Below are 21,996 nucleotides of genomic sequence, written 5' to 3' on the forward strand. Positions count from 1 at the left end.
AAACTCTTTTAGTCTGAGAGAATTAAAATCTTTTGTTGTACTTTTAGTATGTAACAGCAATACAAAGGAATGTAGATTTGGCACCTTCTGATGGGTCAAATTCAAGTGAAACAATGATCTGTAATAATGGGGTGTCTGACTGTAAAGTAACCTTCATTCCATTGATTCTATATAAGCATCTTACATTTGGGAAAGAGTGTTACATCCCTTGAAGGGTTGGTAATACATTCTATTCTATTTTATAGGTATGGAAGATGAGGACAAGTGCATGTATTGACTCTGGATTTTGGTCCAGTTTGTTTCAGTTTGGTTTTGTACCCATATTTTTCTCTCTGTATGTTATATTGTGATTGATGGATGACAGCCAAAAACTGTTGAAAGGGCATCGTCTCTGTTTTTGTGCTTAGTTTCCCACTGAAATTCTGTGGATTTAAGGGAGCCATTGCAAGAAGCACATCTCTGAACCACATTTCCTTCCTGCTTGTAAAAGGCCTAATGTGCAAGAAAAATCTGTGTGTGTGTGTGTGTGTGTGCGTGTGTGTGTGTGTGCGCACGCTGCAGTATATCTCAGACTGCATTGCAACCAAACCAGCTAATGCATCACTGTCTTTGGGATAAACTGCTACGTCATCCTTGGTGCTTGGCATGTTACAATGCTGGGATCAGTGTGGGCTCCTAGCTGGAATTTGTGTCAGGTATGTGTTTGCCCATCTGTTCATCGTGCAAGAGGATGGGGGTACCTGTGAACTTGGAGACTTGACTGTGGGTCTGTCCTTCCTGTATCCTGTCCTCACAGATAAGACTCGTGGAAGCAATTGCAAATGAGGAGAGACCTCAGCTTTGTGTTTGGGGCTCTTGATAGACTGAGCTGTTCTTTTGCCTTAGGATGAGCATGTTTTGAAGAGGAAGGGGGGCGACAAGAATACTCGGGGTGGGGGGGGATTCATGAGTGGATTTCCTGATGTGCAAAATGACCTGCTTTTATTCTGCAGCCAGTCCTTCATTGGCTTCCAGGATGTTGGACTCACTGTAAGAAAGACAGGGAATGATTTTATTTTAATAGACACTGTTTGCATTGGAGGAAACCCATAGGGGTGTGTGGGTGTATGTGTGGGAGGGAGGGAGGGAGAGAGAGAGAGAGAGAGAGAGAGAGAGAGAGAGAGAGAGAGAGAGAGAGAGAGAGAAATGAGGCTATTGCTGGGGCTGTGACCACAAACTGTCCTTAACAAAGGCCCTAGCACTGTGTTCTTGGCAGCCTGAGCAGTGCTGTAGAAAGACATGAGGTGGAGGTGGGGAGGGAGGAAGGGCGCCCTGGATTAGAGGCAGGCTTCTCTTACTTGCCAGACTGGTTCTTCTCAGATATATGTAGGGAGGAAGGAAATTTGACTGATAGACAATACTTATCAGGCACTGTGACATGCCGTCTTTTAATCTTACTCGGTGTCTAAGCACAATGCTTTACACATAATACATGCTTAATAAATTTGTTGAATGAATGTTGCAAAGTGGCTGATAGAAATAGTATGAGAAGCCAGGGACTTCCCTTTTTGCTTGTGACTGATTATCATGGAGGGGTGGTCAAGACTAAGTCTTTTGAGTGTCTGTTTTTTTTTTCTAAAACCTAAAATGATAGTCTTTATCTATTCCTGTTCTCATTTGTACCTCATGTCAGTTGTAATCCTATCATATCATAGAGTATTGGGATCTGATCAGTAAGAAACTTCATTTTTAAAGTGTTCTTGATGGATGATTTTTCTGAGCAGCTTGGTAGTACCTGGGGAAGGGATGGAATGGCAAAGTTACCTCTGGTGAATTGGCATAGCTGGTGGTGAGTATTTTCCAAGGGTAGGCCAGGGCCTTAGGACCCTTTGTGTTTCTTTTCCAACACAAGGTGGCGCTGCTCTTCTCAAGCTTCTGTTTGTGACATTTGACAGATAGGTAAATGATTTTTTTTTAGGGTAGGGTTTCTTCCTTTTCCACTTATCTATGGATTTGTGCTTTGTCTGACTCCTGAAAGGAACCTATCAGAGTGTGCTCACTTGGCTTTATATGCATGCAAACCTATTCCAGCCACATTTCCAGATAAGATTCCTCTTCCCTGTTTAAACTAGCTTGGTTCTATTCCTCTGAAATTTGTCCCAGGGGTTTCTTTTCTTCATCAGAATTGCTCCCATAGCACCTTCTATTGCAAGTGCTTCACATCTCATTTTTACTGGCTTCAGTTGTGTTTCGGCCCACGGGGTCTTAGCTTATGACTGTTGTTTAAAAAATTCTCCTGGGGGTGTTTGTTTCCCTCCATCAGAGTGGAATACCCACTGGTTTAGCAATTGTTTGTCTTGTTCAAAATTATGTAGTCTGTGAATGGGCTTTTGTTATCTCTGACCTGGTGTTCTAGTTGTCCATGGACTTTGAGAGTCCTTTTCTTTCTCAAATATTACCTGCTTAGTGTGTGCTGACTTTTCTGTGGGTTTCTGGATGCTCTTATTTGCTGGGACTGGTTCTTGCCCTTTTAAACTTTGTCTGCCCCGTTTCTCTCCCTGGATCCACTGGCTGTCATGTGCTTCTGACAGCCAGGGGAGGCTGTGGAGTGTTGCTCTAGTGGCTGTTAGGAGAGAGTGACCGCTGCTGAGGCATGTCTGTTGCAGCAAGAACAGAGCTGTCAGCCCTGCTTTCTAGTTACATAATCTTTTATATTTTCTTCCCTCCTGTATCAGCCCCTCTGGGAATTCGACTGACTCTTGTGTAAGTCAAGTATTTGGGGGAATAGGCTAAGGGAAACAGCAGAATAAGGAACAAAGCCCTAAAAGCTGTTTGAAGCAAGCTACAAGTATTGTTACTTTAGCCTGGCCTACAGGACCAGGAGGAAGGCAGGGCATGCATGATCTCTGTCCTGCTGGGTTTTAAGCACCTCGAACAGGAGGGAGGAGGAGCTGCAGCTTGTGTTTACAAGGCAGAAATCTGAAGGAAAATCTGCAAGCCCTTTGCTAGACTGATATGGAGGATTCTGCAGAGGAAAATAAAGAAATGAGGTATCACATGCTCCAAAGGTAAGATCTCAGTTGCTTTTTGTGTGTGTGTGTGTGAATGGTACATTAAAAAAACCCGGCAGAGTATTTTGGCTAATGATGGCTGGTCCCTGAACTGGGGGTAGATTTAATCAGTCCCTGAATGCAGTGACTTAATGGGGAGTATGAATCCTATTTAGGAGACAGTAATGCTTAAAAATAGAAAATTTGTCTGGAGAATCAGCTCTTGACTTTCTAGAAAAGCTAGTTTTCCCTAGAGTATGTATGGTTTTGAGAGAACCTGTAAACACGGTTATTAGCATTGCAGCAGTGTCGAAAGTAAGCCATGGCTGGCAGAGCTGGCTTTGTGGCATAAAGTTGTGCCCCTTGGGCGTGGTTGCTTTTGCAGGAGTCTAGTCTTTTTTTGGATGTATGTTAGGCCAGCCTTTTATGAGGAAGGGGCTTCAGTGGCCTCCACATGCATGTGGGTTGCTGCTGTAGTTTCGGGCTGATAGCTTTGTGTAGTTGCTGCAGCCTTCTAAACTGTGTATCTGGAGCTTGGGAAAGATGGCTGTGACAGGTGTGGGCCTAAACTCCTCTCCTTGGGAGGTTTCCTTATTTCTGCTGTTGGAACGCAGGCTGGTGTCAGAGTTGAACTCTTGTAGGTGCATCCTCTCCAGAAGAAGGGCCTAGAATTTGATATAGCCCAGTTGTCCATCAAAAAAAAAAAAATTCTGTGATTTTGTTTCTCTACTAATAGATAAGGATCATTGCCGCCACCTCTAAAACTTGCTTTCAGACGACCTGTCTCATTCTTCTGAGAGGTAGTGTGGTATAGAGGAAAGACTTGGTATGGAGAGAGGCCTACCTGGCTTTGAACACTGCCTCTTGACTCTTACTATTTCTAGTCACTGAGGCTCAAAATATTATTATTATTATTATTATTCCTGTTTTATGGTCGTGGGCAAGTCGCTTAACTGTCATATACTTCAGTGTCCTCATTACAAAATGGTGATAATCAAATCTATACTACTTTTCTCAAAGTTGTCAGGTTCAAATGGGATATGTGTAAAGCGCTCTGAGCCATAAAATGCCATGTGAATGTCAAAAATTGTTATTACTGAGAGACAATTGTGCTATATTGAATAGAGAGGGAGACAGGACCAGAAAAGTAAGTTGGGGTTGGATTGTGGATGCTCAGTCAGTTTGTGAATAATTGGGAAGTTCCTCCTATGTCCCAGACCCCGGGCTAAGTGCTAGGGAGAGAAAGGCAAGAGCCTCTATGCCCTCCTGGAGCTCACAGTCGGATAGGGAGACAACATGCCAACCGTTGTATACAAACAAGCTATGTATGGGAAAAATTGGAGATCATTAGCAGAAGGAAGGCACTAGCATTAAGTGGATTATACAGCAACAGCCCATATGCAAAATCTTCTTCTTCTTTTTTTCTAAAAGATTCTTGTAGAAGTTGGGATTTTGTCTTGAATGTGAAGGAAGCCAGGGAAGTCAGAAGGGAGAAATAGTTGTTTACAAGTTGTATTTCACGTTAGATTGTGAACTTCTTGAGATCAGGGGCTTTCTTTTGCTTTTCTTTGTATCCCCAATGCTTAGCAGAGTGCCTTGCACATAGCAGGTGCATAATAAATGCTTACTAATCGCCTGAGAGAATTCTAGGTATGGGGACAAGTAGTGAAAATGACTACTAGTAGAGAAAGATTAGAGTGTCAGAGAGGAGGCCAGTGTCACTCCACTGGTTCACAGAGAACGTGGGGGGTGAGTAAGGTATATGAGGACTGACTGGAAAAGGAGAAGTGGGCAGATTATGAAGGGCTTTAATACCAAACACTGTTTGATATTTGATCTTGAAGGTGATAATGATGGGAAGGAAGCCAATGGAATTTATTGACTGGAGTCAGGGTCAGGGGAGCTTTAGAGACTGACCCATTATGAGGCTGTTGTAGTAGTCCAGGCAAGAGTAAAGGCTTGACCTGGATTGGTGTCATTTGATACAGAAAGGATGGGACAGATTCAAGAGACATTGTGGAAGTAGAATGAATGAACAAGAATTTGTTACTGGTTGCTGGGATGGAGGATGAAAATCCTCTCTCAAATGACTGCTTTGAGGATCAAATGAGATGTTTGTAAAGTGCGTAACACAGTGCCTGGAACATAGTAGGTACTTAATAAATGCTTATTTCCTTCCTTCTTTCCTCCCTCTTCTCCACCTTCCCTTCCTTCCTCTCTTTGTCATAAGCCCTGGTGAATTTTTCTAGTGCCTTAGACGTGTCCCATCAGAGAAAATATTGCCATGGTTTTGGCCGTTGACTAAAATAACTTATGCATGACTTAGGATGCAGTTTTGTCTGATTTTTATACTCATGTGCAAGTTGGAACTACTTTTACAAAGGAGATAAAAAAATTCCAATGATACTTAGTACTCTTTGTATGACCACTGGAAAAATGCTAGGTATCCTATAGGCCACTAGGCAAAATACCCACTGACCCTTAAGAATAGTTATTATTTCGTAGGATTTAGAGCAGAATGGGACTTAAGAGATTATTTGGATCAACCCATTATGAAAATGACCCATAAAGTGATGTTTTCAAAGTCATACATGTGTGTATGTACACAAGTGGTGTATGTTTGTATATCTATAGACTGTGTGTGTGTGTGTGTGTGTGTGTGTGTGTACATTTACACACACAAGTAGCAGGGCTGGAATTTGAATGTAGGTCTTCAAATTACAAATTCAGGGCTCTTGCCAATCTTTTTTTCCTAGAAATATTATTAGCTTTTTATTAAAAGTGTGAAACTACTTCTAAATGTTGTGTGGCTTTTGTCACTTGTTCTCTTAAGGATCCAACCATTTTGTACTTTGTATATGCACTTTTTGCCAGGTCTCTGAAAACTGAAAATCTTCTGGTTTCTGTGGTATGGTGAAAAGAGCACTGAACTTGGAGATGGCTTTCTTTGAATTCTGCCTCAGATGCTTACTAGATGTATGACCTAACTTTTCTGTGCCTCAGTTTCCTGATCTCTAAGAATAATAGACCTGTTATACCTTCCAAATAGGGTTGTGGTGAGAATCAAATAAAATTTTATATAAATTTTTTATTGTTTAATATTATTTAATTCTTGACACCCATTCCTCCAGAGCCAAGGAGGCATAGATAAATAAGTCACTAGTGTGGCAAAAATAATTTTGGAGTTTATGTGAACCGTAGAGGAATGAATAGGGTATAATGAACTCATTTGTTCTGGCTGACTGCAGGAACTTTTTATAAGGCTGTATGTTAGTGGACATGTAGATTTTGAGTTGTGAGTATGTATATAAAAAGTCTTTATCTTCCTTCCGGAAGAGCAGAGTGTGTCTTATGTTGAATTGTTGCTCTTGGGGACATTTGCATTGCAGGGATATTTTCTGATTTTTCTTCTCCTTTTCATTCCTCTTGATGAGAACCTGCCTTGTGCAGAGGGAAAGAAGTGCCCTTGGGAGCTGCTGTGTCACTTGGTGTCCTTGTGATGGTGCTGCTTCTTTCAGTGTCTGAAAGGGGGCTAGGAATCCGTTGGACTATTAGCAAGGTACCCAGGGAGTATCATGGGTATCTTGAGCATCCTGTTGTTTTATGGGATTATAAGATGACAGAGACCCTAGAGATCAGTTAATTTAGCCCTTCGTTTTACATACATGGAAGCAGCAGTCTGGACTGGTAAAGTTTCCCAGGTAGTAAGTGGAGCAGAGCCGGGTAGCTTTCTCTCATGTCAGGCCCTGCCCAGCAGCTGTGCATGTGATCTCTGTGCTGTGGCATTCATAGAGTTCGAGCTGAGAAGGACTTCAGAAGTCACCTGGTCCTACTGCTCATTTCATAGAATAGGAAAATTAGGCCCAGAGGGGCGACATGTCTTGTTCTAGGTCACGTGGGAGTTATGCCTAACAGGTTTTAGGCACGCTGTTGTGTGCTGTACTAAACTAGTTCCTCAAGTTAATAGAAATTCACAACCTCATTAATTTATCCAAGGTTTCATTCCAGTTTATTAAATAAAGTGGAGAAACTTCTTTTCCTATGAGCTTTTATTTACCTTTCTCTTAGTATCGTACCCTCTAATCCTATAGACTTGAGTAATTACCCATATTGTTAGATACAGATAATACAAAGAAATTTAACAGTATCTTGTATTATGATGTCAAAATCTACATTAGCCATGGTGTTCCAGTTCATTTATAGTTGCTTATGTTTCTGAAAAGGCCAAAGCATGATGGAAGTAGGAGGGAAAGTTAGGATTTGATTTGTGCTGGGTTTTGTTTGGACAGTCTATGACTGATGAAGTGTGGTTTCAGAATGTATTGCCTTGTGAGTTGGTGCCAGATTGTTGGAGCAAGCACTGAATGCTGCTAAAGGAATGATTGCCTGTGGCCATACCCATGGACCATAGTTTCTTAGTGATGAGCTCCTCACACCTTTTTTTCCTCCTCTGTCTCTTTCCAGAGTACTGGGACTTTTGTTTTCAAGTGAACTAAGAAGGCAGTGGTCTAGTTGGGATCAAAGAGTAAGTAGCATGGATAGCTTCTTGCCTATTCATGTGAATTGGCACCAACTTATAGACCCAAGACCGAAAAAAAATGAGACCAAAAGGAAGATAAATCAGGTTGTATGGAAGTATTTTTTTTCCTTTTGGAGTGGACATCATGCATTCCTGGTATTACCCTTCAGTGAAGAAAGAGCACTGAATTTTGACCTTGAACATTGGAATCAGGCCACATGGGTTTGAGTCTTGATTCTGTCACTTTTTAAGTTTATGTCTCTTTGGACAAATCATTTCCTCTCTGGACTTTATTTTTCTTCTGTAAGATAGAGGTGTTAATTATACTCCCTACCTAATGGGGTTGTTGTGAACAAATGAGTTAATTCGTTGTATTAGATTCTGAGTACAAAAAGATGAAAAGTGAAAGAGACCTTGGCTTCAAAAAGTTTGTTGTCTTCCGAAGGGGGAAGAGGAATTTATGTCATATAGAGAAGTAGATATCAAGTACAATGGGGCAGAGGAGAGAGCCAGATAAGGTGCTCTGGGGAAATTTAAGGAGGTGGAGAAAGAATGTTTTTACTGGGCAAGGGATCAGGAGGTCTTGTCACCTGAGGGAGGTCATTAAGGCATGGAATGGAGGAGGGCGGCTTCTCTGAATATGTGGAGATGGGAGATGACATGCTGGGATTAAGAAAAAGCTAGACCTCTATTTTGGCCCCCAAAAAAGTATATAAAGGGAGTTGGGAAATATTGTGAATTTACATTAAGTGTCATGCTAAGGAGTTTCTTTTTTACTTTCTGCATCACTGAAAAAAAAAATTAGAAGTTTTTTAAATTATCTTTTGTTTTTATGTCTTCATCTCCTCTTGTCTTTTCCTTACCCCTTCCAGAGAGTCATCCCTTGTAATAAAGAATAAAAATGAAGAAAAGTTTAGCATAACAAAAACATCAAAAAAGGCCTCTTGTTATTGTTATATGTAGTGTTCCATGTCTTTGGCCTCTCACCTCAGTAAAAAAGCAGGAGGAGATGTCTTCTCCTATCTCATCTTTGAGACCAAAGCTTGATCAATTATAATTTTGCAACATTCATTTTTTCTTCTTCTTCTTCTTCTTCTTTTTTTTTTTTTTTGCAGGCAATAGGGGGTTAAGTAACTTGCCCAGGGTCACACAGCTAGTAAGTGTCAAGTGTCTGAGGCCGGATTTGAACTCAGGTACTCCTGAATCCAGGGCTGGTGCTTTAACCACTGCGCCATCCGGCTGCCCCCCCCCCCCCCCGCAACATTCATTTTTTTAATTGTTGTTCTTTCCATTTACACTATTGTAGTTGTGTATATTGTTTTCCTGGTTCTGCTTATTTATTTCACTTTACGTCATTTCTCCAAAGCCTTTTCTTGCGTATCTGTATATACTATTTTTGTCATTCCTGACTGCACAATAATATTACATTACATTCATGCATCATAGTTTGTTTAGCCATTCCACAGTTGACGAGCATCTACTGTTTATTAGTTCTTTGCTACCATAAAAAAGGTTGCTGTAAATATTGTCATATGTATAGGGCCTTTTTGTTGGCCTCTTTGGAGTGTAGGCCTAGAAAACACTGAAAATTTGCGATCAGGGAAGGGATAGAAGGTGAAAAAGATAAGTTCAAGAGGGATGAAAGGGGAGGTTGGGAGAGAGAAAAAAGAAAAGAGGAGTGATAAGAGATAGAAAGTTGGTGGAGAGGGAGTAGAAAAGATGGGAAGAGAAATTGAGAAAAAGAGGAACTTTCTGGAAGAGCCCTCTAGAGATGATCCCCAGGCAGTGAAAGTCTGCATCCTTTCAGTAGCTTCTCTGTGTTCTATACCAATTGATTACTGCCTGAAAGGTGTTTTTTAAAATGTTCTGACCCAAGTCTCTCCCACTGCTGTAGACACTTATTCACTTGTGTGCCTCCAAAGCTTTTTGTGAATAGTAAGGTGTTATATAAATATAAGCTGTTAATTGCTGTTGGAGAGTCAGGATGATAGAGAAAGAGAACTTGGATTAAGAGTTAGGAAATCCAGGCTTTGGTCTGGCTCTGCTGTTCTGCCTGGGCTTTCATTTCTTTATTCACAAAATGAACAGGGTTGGGGGGATGGGAAGAATTTGGGTAGAGTACAAGGCTCAAAAATGTTAATCTACCCACTGGAGCTTAGTTGGTGAGAGGGTTTTGCAGTTAGCAGCATGTATTGAACAGGCATGGAATGTATAGATATTCCTGGGCAGGTTTTCAGGCTTTCAGGTGGACCAGACACTGATCCCAGACTAATAATTTTTCATTGTTATCTTCCTGTGGTGAATGTTGATCCTTGAATTCATAGGATATTACATAGATTAAATAGTTGGTAGGAGGAAATTGTTGGGCCGGTGAATTCTGTTTGTTTATTCATTCATTCAATTATTTTATTTTATTTTTTGCAGGGCAGTGAGGGTTAAGTGACTTGTTCAGGGTCACATAGCTAGTAAGTGTCAAGTGTCTGAGGCCACATTTGAACTCAGGTCCTCCTGAATCCAGGGCTGGTGCTTTATCCACTGTGCCACCTAGCTGCCCGCCAGTGAATTCTTTGATAGGAGGAATAATCTTTTCTTAGTGTCATCTAGAAAATAATCTAAGTGACTGAACTGGCTCAATGCAGACCCTGGGAGAGGAAAGTGGAGAACATTCACTCTGTTTATAGTGTATAAAATTTTAATGTGGAGCGGTATTGTAGTGTAATGGAAAGAAAGATCCCTGATTGGAGTCAGAGGACCTGGGTTCTGATTTAGGCCTCCTATTAAGTAGTTCTGTGAATTTGGATAAATCTTTCCTCCTCTCTGGGCCTCATTTTTCTTCTTTATAAAATGAAATGTTTGGAATACATGTTCTCTAAGATCTCTTCTGAATGTCATATTCTATGAGCTAAATGTTGCCTTATAGGCTAGGAAAAATTACCACTTTATGATTATTTTTGCATGTACATATAAAAGGAAAGGGCTTATATTCCAAAAGGGATGTGATGATACAAATTTAAATGTGAAACCAGAACCAGAAGCAAGAAACAATCTTATTTAAGAACTGGCAGCAAAAAAAGAAACCTACCTAGATCCTTTATGGAGTCTAGAAACATTCTTTTGGTTTTGGAAGGAACTTGGCATTGAAGTTGATGATGGAATAGAAAACTGCTTTTGTTTCAAGTTTGGTCCCCCCCCAGTTACTAGATTTATAAGATTATAGATTTAGAGCTGAGAGGGACATCAGAGGTCATCTAGTATAACTCTCTCAGTGGACAGGTGACACAACTGAGAGCCAGAATGACTTTTCTTAAGTGGCGATGTGCCTAAAGATACACAAGTAGTAAATAGTAGAGCCTATATTTGAACTCATGTCCTCCCATTCCAAACTAGTACTTTTTCCTCTTAGACTACACTGCCTTCTGTATTTTAAAATGCTGAAAAGGATGACAGAAATCCTCTAGTTGAACCATCTTGTATGATGTCACATTCAGATTCTTCTGTTGGGCATCCAGTAAAAGAACTTGCTTGTTGGGCTATTTTCTTTTTAATTTGTAATTATGTCTTTTTTTTTTTTTGCGGGGCAATCGGGGTTAAGTGACTTGCCCAGGGTCACACAGCTAGTAAGTGTCAAGTGTCTGAGGCCGGATTTGAACTCAGGTACTCCTGAATCCAGGGCCGGTGCTTTATCCACTGCGCCACCTAGCCGCCCCTTCTTTTTTTTCATAAAACAATTTATTTTTTCTTCCCCCTACCTTCCCCCCTCCACTGAAAAACAGAAAAGCAAAACTCCTATGATAAATATGCAGAGCTAAGCAAAACAAATTCTCATATGGGCTGTGCCCCAAGATGTATGTCTCATTCTACATTATTAATCTGTTGGTCTGTTTTCTGCTGAAGTTGATAGGAAGCTAACTGTAAATGACTTCTGGAGCTACAAAGTATTTTCTGTAATTTAGAATTTTATTGTCTCCGAATTACATGTAAAAACAAATTTTTAAATCTGTTTTTAAAACTTTGTGTTCCAAATTCTCTTCCTTCCCCGTCCCCTTAAAAACTCAAGCAATTCAATATAAGTTATACATGTGTAGGCATGCAAAACATTTCCACATTAGTCAGGTTGTGAAAGAAAACAGACAAAAAATCTTTAGAAAAAGGAACTAACAAAATATATCATTCAATCTGTATTCAGATAGCATCAGTTCTTTTTCTGTAGATGTATTACATTTTTTCACAAGTCCTTCGGAGTTGTCTTGGGTTATTGTATTGCTGAAAATAACTGAGTCATTCATAGCAGATCATCTTACAATATTGCTGTTATTTTGTATACAGTACATTTCACTATGTATCAGCTCATCTAAGTCTTTCCAGGTTTTTCTGATAGCATTCTGCTCATCATTTTTTCTTATAGTAAACTACATAGTATTTTCTCTAGGGTTGAGGATTAGAATGAGTGCAGAATGAGGGCCTTCCATGAGAGTCCAGCACTTGGCTTAGGAAAAGCAGCTTTCTGCCCTGTTGACCTTCAGCACTGTGTGGTTTTTATAATTTAATCATGCCCATAAGGAATTATATTGATTCTCTCAGAATCTTAGATTTGGAAGGGACCTTACAGGCCATCTGGTCTAACCCATGCCTAAATAAGAAACTCCTGTAACTTAACCAATAAATTATTATCTGATTTTTGCTTGAAGACTTAAAGTGAGGTGGGGGAAACTCACTGACATCCCAGGTAATCCATTCTCCCTTTTGGACAGCTTCCCCCCCCCCTTTTCTTTCTTTCTTTCTTCCTTCCTTCCTTTCTTTCTTTCCTCCTTTCTTTCTTTCTTTCTTTCTTTCTTTCTTCCTTCCTTCCTTCCTTCCTTCCTTCCTTCCTTCCTTCCTTCCTTCCTTCCTTCCTTCCTTCCTTCCTTCCTTCCTTCCTTCCTTCCTTCCTTCCTTCCTTCCTTTCTTTCTTTCTTTCTTTCTTTTCTTTCTTTTCTTTCTTTCTTTCTTTTTTTTGCGGGGCAGTAGGGGTTAAGTGACTTGCCCAGGGTCATACAGCTAGTAAGTGTCAAGTGTCTGAGGCCGGATTTGAACTCAGGTACTCCTGAATCCAGGGCCGGTGCTTTATCCACTGTACCACCTAGCCGCCCCCTTTAATTGTTAATACTTAACTCATTTTGAGGGGGGCAATGAGGGTTAAGTGACTTGCCCAGGTTCACACAGCTAGTGTCAAGTGTCTGAGGCCGGATTTGAACTCAGGTCCTCTTGAATTCAGGGCCAGTGCTTTATCCACTGCACCACCTAGCTGCCCCTGGTCAGCTTTAATGTTAATTTTTCCTTCTGTGAAGACTAAATGTATTAACTTGCAACTTTAACCTAAGGGTCTTAGCTTTGCCGTTGGGTGTCAAGAACAAGTCAATTTCTTCTAATGTGTTACAAGCCCATCAACTACTTGAAGGTAGTTATTATGCCTCATCTTAAGTCTTTTTTTTTCTCTAGGCTAAACATCTCCCTTTTCTTCAACCAGTACACACATGGCATTAGTCTGAGGGCCCACATTATCCTCCTTGCCTTTCTTTGGGTTCCAGTTTATCATATGGGCTCTGTGAAAGAATACCATCCTTGAAAGCTGGATGGAGTTCTCTCTGCCTTCCTTTGGTGTCGCACAGCATTATTTTTCCATTTCTGTTGCTGTGTAAATGTCTTACCCTCCTTCCCCCAGCTCACCTTTGATACCTTCTGTACCTCTCACATCCAGATTTAATGCTAATTTCAAACTATTATCATGTTCCTTTCCCCTTCAAAAACAAAAAAACTGGGAACTGGCCCCTGTTCCTAGTCCTTCAGTCTATAATTTTAGTGCCTAGAATATTACAAAGAAGCAGTTGTGGAGTAGTAGAAAAAACATCAGACCTGGCTGTTAGGAGACCTGGGTTCTCACCCTTTCACTAATTTAGATACACGATTTGGTACAATTTATTTAATTTCTCTTAGCTTCATTTTTTAAAATCTCTAAAATTATGGAATTGGACTAGATTTCTAACATCTTTTTCAGTCCTAAACTTTAACTGATTGTATTTTTTAAATTAACCTCTCCATTTGATTTCTACCCACAGATTTGCCCATTTTCTTAGAATAATATTGCTTTTCTATAGTCATTATGTGAACCATAGCAGATTCCTTGGTGTTGAAAAAAATGCTTCATATACTTGAGATGAAATTTTCTTGTTTCTGACAGGTGTTAATCTGAACTGTGAACTTGCAATGTGTCTGATGAGGAAGGATCCTGTAGGAAGGACAGGTTTGCCAGGGAAATCGTCCTGATGATAAAATCCTTTCTATAGATTGTTATGGTTTCTTTCCCCTTACAGGTCCAGTATGTCCGGCCTACACTTGGTAAAGCAAGGTCGAGATCGAAAGAAGATAGACTCCCAGAGAGATTTCACTGTTGCTTCTCCAGCAGAGTTTGTTACTCGTTTTGGTGGAAATAAAGTGATTGAGAAGGTAAGTTGTTAGGTTCATGTGACTCTTGTTGACTTTAGCTTTTTTTTTTTAACCTTAAGTACATGAGATTTAGGGTCATTTTATCTAGGACCTGGTAAATTCTGGAATTGCTTATAATGTCAGGATTTTCTGAGCTCTTCTTTGACTCTATAGGATTTATACATTTCTACTGTAGTATCCTATTTGATAATTACTCCATTTTTAGGAGTGAATATCTACTTTTGGATACTTTCCTTTAGTTGAATAAAAGATGAAAGGATGAATATGTTATTTCTTTTGGAAAGATCTTATGGTTTCACAGGGATAGTCATGATCAAGGGTCTGAAGGATAAGCTGAACAGGATTGTGGCCCATGGGTGCTCCCTATTGCTGTATATAGTTTGGGTATGGGGTTAAGATTCTTCCGGATTCTCTTTTTTTTATTTTTTATTTTTTATTTTTTTTTAGAGAAACTGGAAGTTATTTTTATTGCTTTAATGGGCCTTGTAGTGAATTGTTAACAAAAACACATTTCAAAGAATACAAATACAGTGCAACTGTGTACATATAAAGTGAGTACACTAATGACATGCTAAGAAGAGGAATATTGTGTAAAGTCCAAGAGATTCTCTCTTTAAAAAAAAATTGGTGAAAATGGCACGAGTAGAAAGCATAGTCTCCTGTGATGAGTCTCCTGTGAGGTATAAGCCTCCCCCAGATAATCAGAGGGTTTGGCAAATATCCTTCATGTGATAAAGGCATTTCAGACATATTTCAGGAATGTAGAAAGAATCATTTATTGTTACCTCTATCTAGGCCATATCAGAGAGAACCTGAAGAGTGGCTCAGATGAGATAGCTTGTAGACACAAGAAAGGACTTCGAGGTGCTGCAAGGAGTAAAAAGCAGGGCATTCTGTTACTCTACTCAGTCCTTCTAATTACCTTCCTCAAAGGCTTTGCTTCTATTGTCCTGCTGCTCTCTTCATAAACACACAGAGCTTGATTGTAGGAAAGAGGTTAGGAGATAACAACTTTGTACTACAAGAAGGTCTGTCTCTTCATGTTGTAAATTCCATTACTGTGTGCCTGGTGCTCCTTTCTCCTGAGGCACACTCCAGATTCAAGGGTGCTGAATTCACCATTTTAGAGAGAGTTGCTGGTTGGTGGCAGAGTATAGATAATGCTGTGCCTTTGTCATCAAAAAACAACATGTAACACTTCTTTGAGGTTATCGCTAATTCCTCCCATTTATATCTTGTTTGTATGTAGTTTTCATGTTGTCCCCTCTCATGAGACTGGGAACTTCTTGAGGACAGGGACTGTTTTTGCCTTTCTTTGTATCCCCAGAACTTAGCACAATGCCTGGCACATAGTAGGGCCTTGATAAATGGTTGAGCCTCATTTCTTATTTAATAACACATCATCTCCATAAGGTTAGCACTTTTCTTTTTAGAAAAGTCATTGGGGGGAAAAAAGTCATTGGTAGACAAACTAACAACACATTATTACTTATTCCTCCAGGAAATTAAGGGAGAAGGATTTAGTTTTACTTGGGAGACAGTACAATACCTCCTTACTAACATTTTGAAATAACATCTGCCTGGTTATGTGGGATCTGGCTTTTAAGCTGACTGACTGATCTGTAATAAAAAATTCCTGTTTGAAACCTTGGTTTGCTCAGGGGACAGATGCATGTGGATCCCCCCCCCCCCTTTTTTCATCATTGACTTTATTTCTACTTTTCCCCCACTCTCATTCCTCTACTTTTCTCAGGTTCTCATTGCCAACAATGGCATTGCTGCAGTGAAATGCATGAGATCTATCCGTAGGTGGTCTTATGAGATGTTTCGAAATGAACGAGCAATCCGATTTGTTGTCATGGTGACGCCTGAAGATCTCAAAGCAAATGCAGGTGAGTTACTTATGTAAGAATTATTTAAACTAGCACCACTCTAGAGCATGGAACATTTGCTATATGGGGGCCATAGGTAGGTGAAAGGCTAGCTTATATATGTTTCCAAACCCAAGGAGTTTCTCTTGAAACTATTGAGAATACAGGGGCAGCTATGTGGTACAGAGGATAGAGCCTTAGCCCTGAATTTGGGAGGACCTGGGTTCAATTCTCACCTCAGACACTTAATAGCTGTGTGACCGCGGGCAAGTTACTTAACCCCAGTTGCCTTAAACATCCAGGGCCATCTCCAGCCATCCTGATGTATATATCTTTCCACTGGACCCAGATGGCTCTGAAGGAGAGAGTGAGGTTGGTGACCTTGCACAGCCCTGCCTCACTTAAATCCAATTCAGTACAAGTTGTGACATCTCCCTGATGTCATGGTCCTCTTTGAGAACAAAGGACAAACAACAACAACATTGGGAATACTGATTTTTATCCTTTTCTCTTTTTTTTGGGCGGATTTGGACCTGTGGTTTTATCAGTGTGGGGTGACTTTGAGTGTGGAGACTTCCTATAGTGATGCTTGACCTTGGTGTGTGTGTGTGGGGGGGCAGGACTCGAACCCAGGTCTTGGCTCTAAGACTGGCCCTTCATCATGGCATGTTGCTTTTCTTTTCTTTTTTAAAAAATGGAATCAGACAGAAGTCTGGGAGTGGTTGTACTTTGAAACGAGATATTGTTCACTCCCCTAGGCCTTTCATTTTAAACATTAACCGATTTGTCCTACCTTGGATTCCTGTGTTTGAAGTCTAAGTGGCTAGAAGTTTACCCAGAGGTTTAATTTGGGCTTTAAGCTCCTTTCCCATTTCGGTCATAAGTATTTGTTTTGTAGTCCACTCAGGTGTTTCTGCTTTTAATTCCTTACCCAGTGCCAGGACACAGGAGGCAATTAGCAAATGTTGACTGATGGATGCATAATTCTGGGGCTCTTTGGGAGGAAAGAGCTGGCTGGGGTGACTGAAAGTTTGTGCTGAGGCTCTGTTAGATTTTTTCAGAAACTGGGGATTGGAATTCTCTTTAGTTCTTGCAACAGTCTTTCTTGTACATTAGCTGTCTCTGGGCCCTGAGGGAATCCAGTATTGAGGTACTTTTGTTTACTTGTGTTTCCAGCTGGTTTCCTTTTTCACCTTTTCCTCTCTGAATATCCATCACAGGATTGTGGGTCAAAGGGTCATAGATTTAAATGTGGAAGATACCCTAGAGATCATTTAGTCTTAGCACTCGTTTTATAGCTGGGATGAAGACTTTTGCTGTAGTTGAGTTGTATGACTCAGTCCTCATCTTTCTTCCATTCAGTACTTTGTGTCTCTTAGTCTTTCTTAAGGTCGGGTACATATGGACAAGTTTGACTTGACTATCTGCCTCTTCCAGCATGCTTTGATCTAGACTACTGCTACTCTATTTAAACAGGAAAGGAAGTCAAGGGTTTTCCTAAGGAATGGCAAGGGGTCTTTGCTGTGTTCTTGTGTGGGGAGAGGAAAAGAGCCTTTATATAAGGAAGTTGTTTTCCTAAGAGGCACATCGTTCCCCACTTAGACTTCAATTTTTTTTGATGACCTTCCATACTTGTCTTCCATGTTTCGTGAGAGCCAATAAAACAGTTGTGGGTAGAAAAATCAGCAGCATACCAGAGTAGAGTCTTTATGTTAGCCTCATCCATGCTGTGCCCCTAAGATATTTCATCCACTAATGATCAAAAAGTCAGTTCTGGAAAAAAAAGATAAATTATTTAACATTTGCTTCAAGAATGATTTGGTTAGGGGCAGCTAGATGGCGCAGTGGATAGAGCACCAGCCCTGGAGTCAGGAGTACCTGAGTTCAAATCCGGCCTCAGACACTTAACACTTACTAGCTGTGTGACCCTGGGCAAGTCACTTAACCCCAATTGCCTCACTAAAAAAAAAAAAAAAAAGAATGATTTTGTGATTTGGTTATTCCTTGTTGAGGGAAGTTTGTGAATTTTTGGAGACAGTTCTAAGATATCTAACAATGCTTCTCAAGGGAAGTTTGTGCCTCTCTAGGGCAGGGTTTCAGGTGTGGAGGTGCCATTGGGTACAACTTCTAAGGGAGTTATAAGGACAGAGATTAAACTAGAATGAAAGAGATAGGTGGTGGGGCATCCACTTTGTCTGCCTTGAAGCCCTGACCTCCTTTTCTTCCTTCACAGTCTAGCTCTAGGGATCACCTGTTATGGTCTAATCAGACTAGCCAATTTGCTATCCCTGAATTGGACATCTCATTTCCTGTTTCCATGCTTTTGAACAGGATGTCTCCTTATATCATGTACTTTCTCAATGCCACTTCTTACAATCTTCTTACAATTTCCTTCAAAGTTCACCTCATGTGCCATCATACCCCATGAGAAGATTTCCCTGGCTCTCCTGAGTGTTAGTGTTTTCTCTTTCCACAAGTTATTTTATATTTACTTGTTAGCATGTTTTTATCTTCTAGATGAATATAAGCTCTTCATGGTAGGGACTGTTTTAAATTTCTTTTTATTAACCCTGTGTTGAAGAAAAAAATATTAACAGTGATACTCGACTCCATGGTTTAGTCTTGTTTGCCAGAAAACAATTTTATTTAATGTAAAATTAAAGCCATTTCTAAGCTTGCATATAGATTAGACTGAGCTCCTTGAGAGCAGCAGGGGCCGTTTTTTTGCCTTTATATCTCCAGCACTCTGTATAGCACTTGGCACATAGTAGGTGCTTAACAAATGCTTGGTGATTGACTTGGAGAGAGAGAGAGAGAGAGAGAGAGAGATGTTCAAACTGGCTCAGCCTTCCATTCCTTCCAATATGACTCTTGGGCCTAAAACAGTTTTAGGTAACATTTATAGGAATTGTGAATAAAGAAAAGCTATTTTGAAACATAGCCTGTATTTTATTCAATTAATTAAATTAAATATGAAAATACTTAATAAATGCTAACTGAATTGAATTAAATTGACTTAACACTAGATTTTTTTTAGAAAATTATAAAATATTTAGTTATTTGTTTTATTTTAAAAGAATGTTCACACTTATTTAACAAACAAAATAGATACCACAATTCACACTAAAAATGAATTCCTTCATACAAGATGACCATATAACAACTCACTGAACGCCCTTCTATTCTTTCTCTGTTAATTTCATTACTGCATTTGCACCTATATTAACTTTTTCCAGTTCTTCTCTGATTGCTTTGCATTCTTTCATAAAATCTTTTAAAGTTTATTTGTATTCCTCATGTATCATTTTTAATGGTTGTGTAGTTAATATTCCATTATATGATATACTACAGTACTTTCTTGCCTCAATTAATCTGTGATATCACTGATGTAGTTCTTCCCCTATTGGTCCTTAACAAATTCATCTTCAATCATTCACCCACTGTTGAATAAGGTTGTTTGTAATTGAAAATAATGCTGCTATAGGTACTTAGTTAACTTTTTTTTTAAAAAAAGCTTTTATGTTCTTAAGGTCTATTCCCCAAAATTGGCTTATTAGTTCAAAGAGTATGATTATTTTTGTGATTTTTTGTTGGTTATTGCCTGATAGTACACCAAAAATATTCCAGCAATCTGCAGTTATACTCCTGTAGCGTATTAGGGTACAATCCTGCTAGTGTTGTCCCTTTTGTCCCTTTCTGATTTTATCAGTTTGATCTATATGAAGTACTTGCCTCCTGTTGAAAGAATAAGCAAACAATATTAATCAATAAGTATATGAAATTCCTTTGTGCCAAATTATGGCTACTTGTGGTAGAAACCGGAAGCAAAATGAGAAAGGGAGACTAAGAGGGAGGGAGGAAGAAAAAGGGAAAACAAGAAGAGATGGAAAGAATTCAGCCTTTCCATATGACTCGGCCCCCTCTTCTTTCAGACTTTTATGTGCTCTTGCTCCTCTGTCCTTCCTGGTAATACCCATCATCTTTAACCTTAGATTCTAAATTGTTCCCAGCCCAGGCACCTGTCATTCCTTTCCTACAAACCCATCTTCCCATTTTTCTGACACTAGTGAATATTCACTGCTTATTCAGGTCCCAGTTTCTAATAACCCTTACTTATCTCCCTCTAGAGAAACTTGCCACTTCTCAGTTTTGTTTTCCTCTATTCTTCAAGAGTTTTGTCTGAGTGAAATTCTGATGTGAAGATATGGGATGCTGAGATCTTGTTCTTACTAATGCTGAAACTCTCAGCTATAGACGTAATTATATTTGATAGTTGGTCACTTTTAAACAGTTCAGTCATGTTCAACTCTTTGTGACCCTTGGACTATGGCATGCCAGTACTGTGGCTGAGATCTTAAGAGTGGTTTGCTATTTCCTTCTCCAGTGGATTAAGGCAAAGAGAGGTTAGTGACTTGCCCAGGGTCACACAGTAGGTGAGACTGAATATGAACTAAGGTCTTCCAGACTCTAGGCCCACTGCCCTACCCACTGAACCATCTAGCTGCTCCTTCAGATAAATAAATCATAGGTAGAGAGGAGTGTAGGGGTATGGCTTTCATTAGCATAGGCAGTTCCCTGATAATGAAACTCCTTGTAGCAAAATAGGTCAGCATCTCTTCTCTAACTTACAGTCTCAGGGCATCGAGAGGTTATTTGCCCAGCATTATTATATAAGCAGTATATGTCAGAGGCAGGACTTGAACTTGGGTCTTCCTGCTTCTAATGTCTGCTCTATCTGCCATGCCGTGCTGAGAATTTTCAGAGATTGCACAATGAAAACGTTTTGCGAGCCATTGCTCTTGGGCATCCTAAACAGGGAAGCAAATAAATGAGAGCCGGTTGATCTTCAGTTGAAAAGGAGCCTGTTCTGGTGATTTTGCTGCACAGTGGTGTGATCTTGGGCTGTTACCCTGGTTTTTTGGCAGTATTTTTATACTCCTCAATGAAAGCAAATACATGCTCTGTCTTATTCTGCTTGTTTTCAGAGTACATTAAGATGGCAGATCACTATGTACCAGTGCCTGGAGGACCAAACAACAACAACTATGCAAATGTGGAACTAATTCTTGATATTGCTAAAAGGATCCCAGTACAAGTAAGAGATGTTAATGTCTTTTTGAATCTAAATTAATCCACCTGGTCTTTGTCTTTGGATGAAAGGATTATTGGGGAAGAGCCCAGGCAGGATACCTTCATTGATTGTTATCTAAAGGCTGAGGCCCTGAACTGTATTGATCTGCTATTATAGGTAGTAATTAGGGAAGGAGGAAAAAGGGAGAATAGGTCTGGGAGTGAGATGAGTCAATGAGATCAGCATGCCCTGTCTTTAGGTAGTAGCAAACTTACATCGCCTCAGGCACGTGAATAAACTTTGTTAGGGGAAGTTTTTAAGAGTCCTAGAAACTTAGAGCCAGGAACAACTTCTGGGGTTGTCTAGTATAAACATTGCCAAGCAGGTTGGTTGTTGTCCTTTGTTCTTGAAGAGGACCAAAACGACATCATTGTGTTGGGGTTAAGGGGAAATCAATTGTTCATAAAGCATGTAGCTCATTTATAGCGCCCATAATAATAATAATAATGTTAGTAGCTATATTCTTAGTTACATATGTTATTTCATTGGAGCCTCACAACAGCCTTGTGATGCAGGGTACTAGAGGTATCAGTGCTCCCATTTTATAGATGAGGACACTGAAGCTCAAAGTGGTCACATTGCTAGTAAATATCAGAAGCTGGATTTGAATTCTGGTCTTTCCTTCTCCAAGTCCAACATTATTTCTATTCTGCTTTGATCCTCTAATAATTTTGTAGATACTACTTGAAGATATCTTGTAAAGGGTATCTGAACTCACTGCTGAGGAGTTGACAGGTGGAAGGTGGGCTTTAATTTAGGATCGAACTCAAGAGAAGTAAGCTGTTGAAGCATATTCCACAGAATTAATTATCATTAGAGGCATCATATTAAAACCTAAGCTGATGGTAATAATTACAGCCTTTGAAGTTTTACATATCACTTTACTTTTTTTTTTTTTTTTTGGTGGGTTAAGTGACATTCCTTGGGGCACACAGCTAGTAAATGTCAGGTATCTGAGGTTGG

At 39.9% G+C, this 21,996-nt stretch overlaps 1 protein-coding gene across 7 annotated transcripts in view; it reads left to right on the forward strand.

The window, feature by feature from the left end:
- Positions 1-21,996, forward strand: part of ACACA (acetyl-CoA carboxylase alpha) — a 262,916-nt gene that overhangs the window by 48,374 nt on the left and 192,546 nt on the right. For 5 of the 7 annotated variants that reach the window (XM_044001690.1, XM_044001692.1, XM_044001691.1 and 2 more), the window contains exons 4-6: positions 13,899-14,031; positions 15,785-15,923; positions 20,888-20,997. In XM_044001690.1, the coding sequence (XP_043857625.1) occupies positions 13,899-14,031; positions 15,785-15,923; positions 20,888-20,997 (382 nt within the window). Of the gene's footprint in view, positions 1-572; positions 696-2,591; positions 3,048-13,898; positions 14,032-15,784; positions 15,924-20,887; positions 20,998-21,996 lie in introns of those variants that run through there. The other 2 variants (XM_044001695.1, XM_044001694.1) reach the window with 2 other exon arrangements.

This window comes from Dromiciops gliroides, chromosome 4 (genome assembly GCF_019393635.1).
Source record: "Dromiciops gliroides isolate mDroGli1 chromosome 4, mDroGli1.pri, whole genome shotgun sequence".
In the NCBI taxonomy this organism is placed as follows: domain Eukaryota; kingdom Metazoa; phylum Chordata; class Mammalia; order Microbiotheria; family Microbiotheriidae; genus Dromiciops; species Dromiciops gliroides.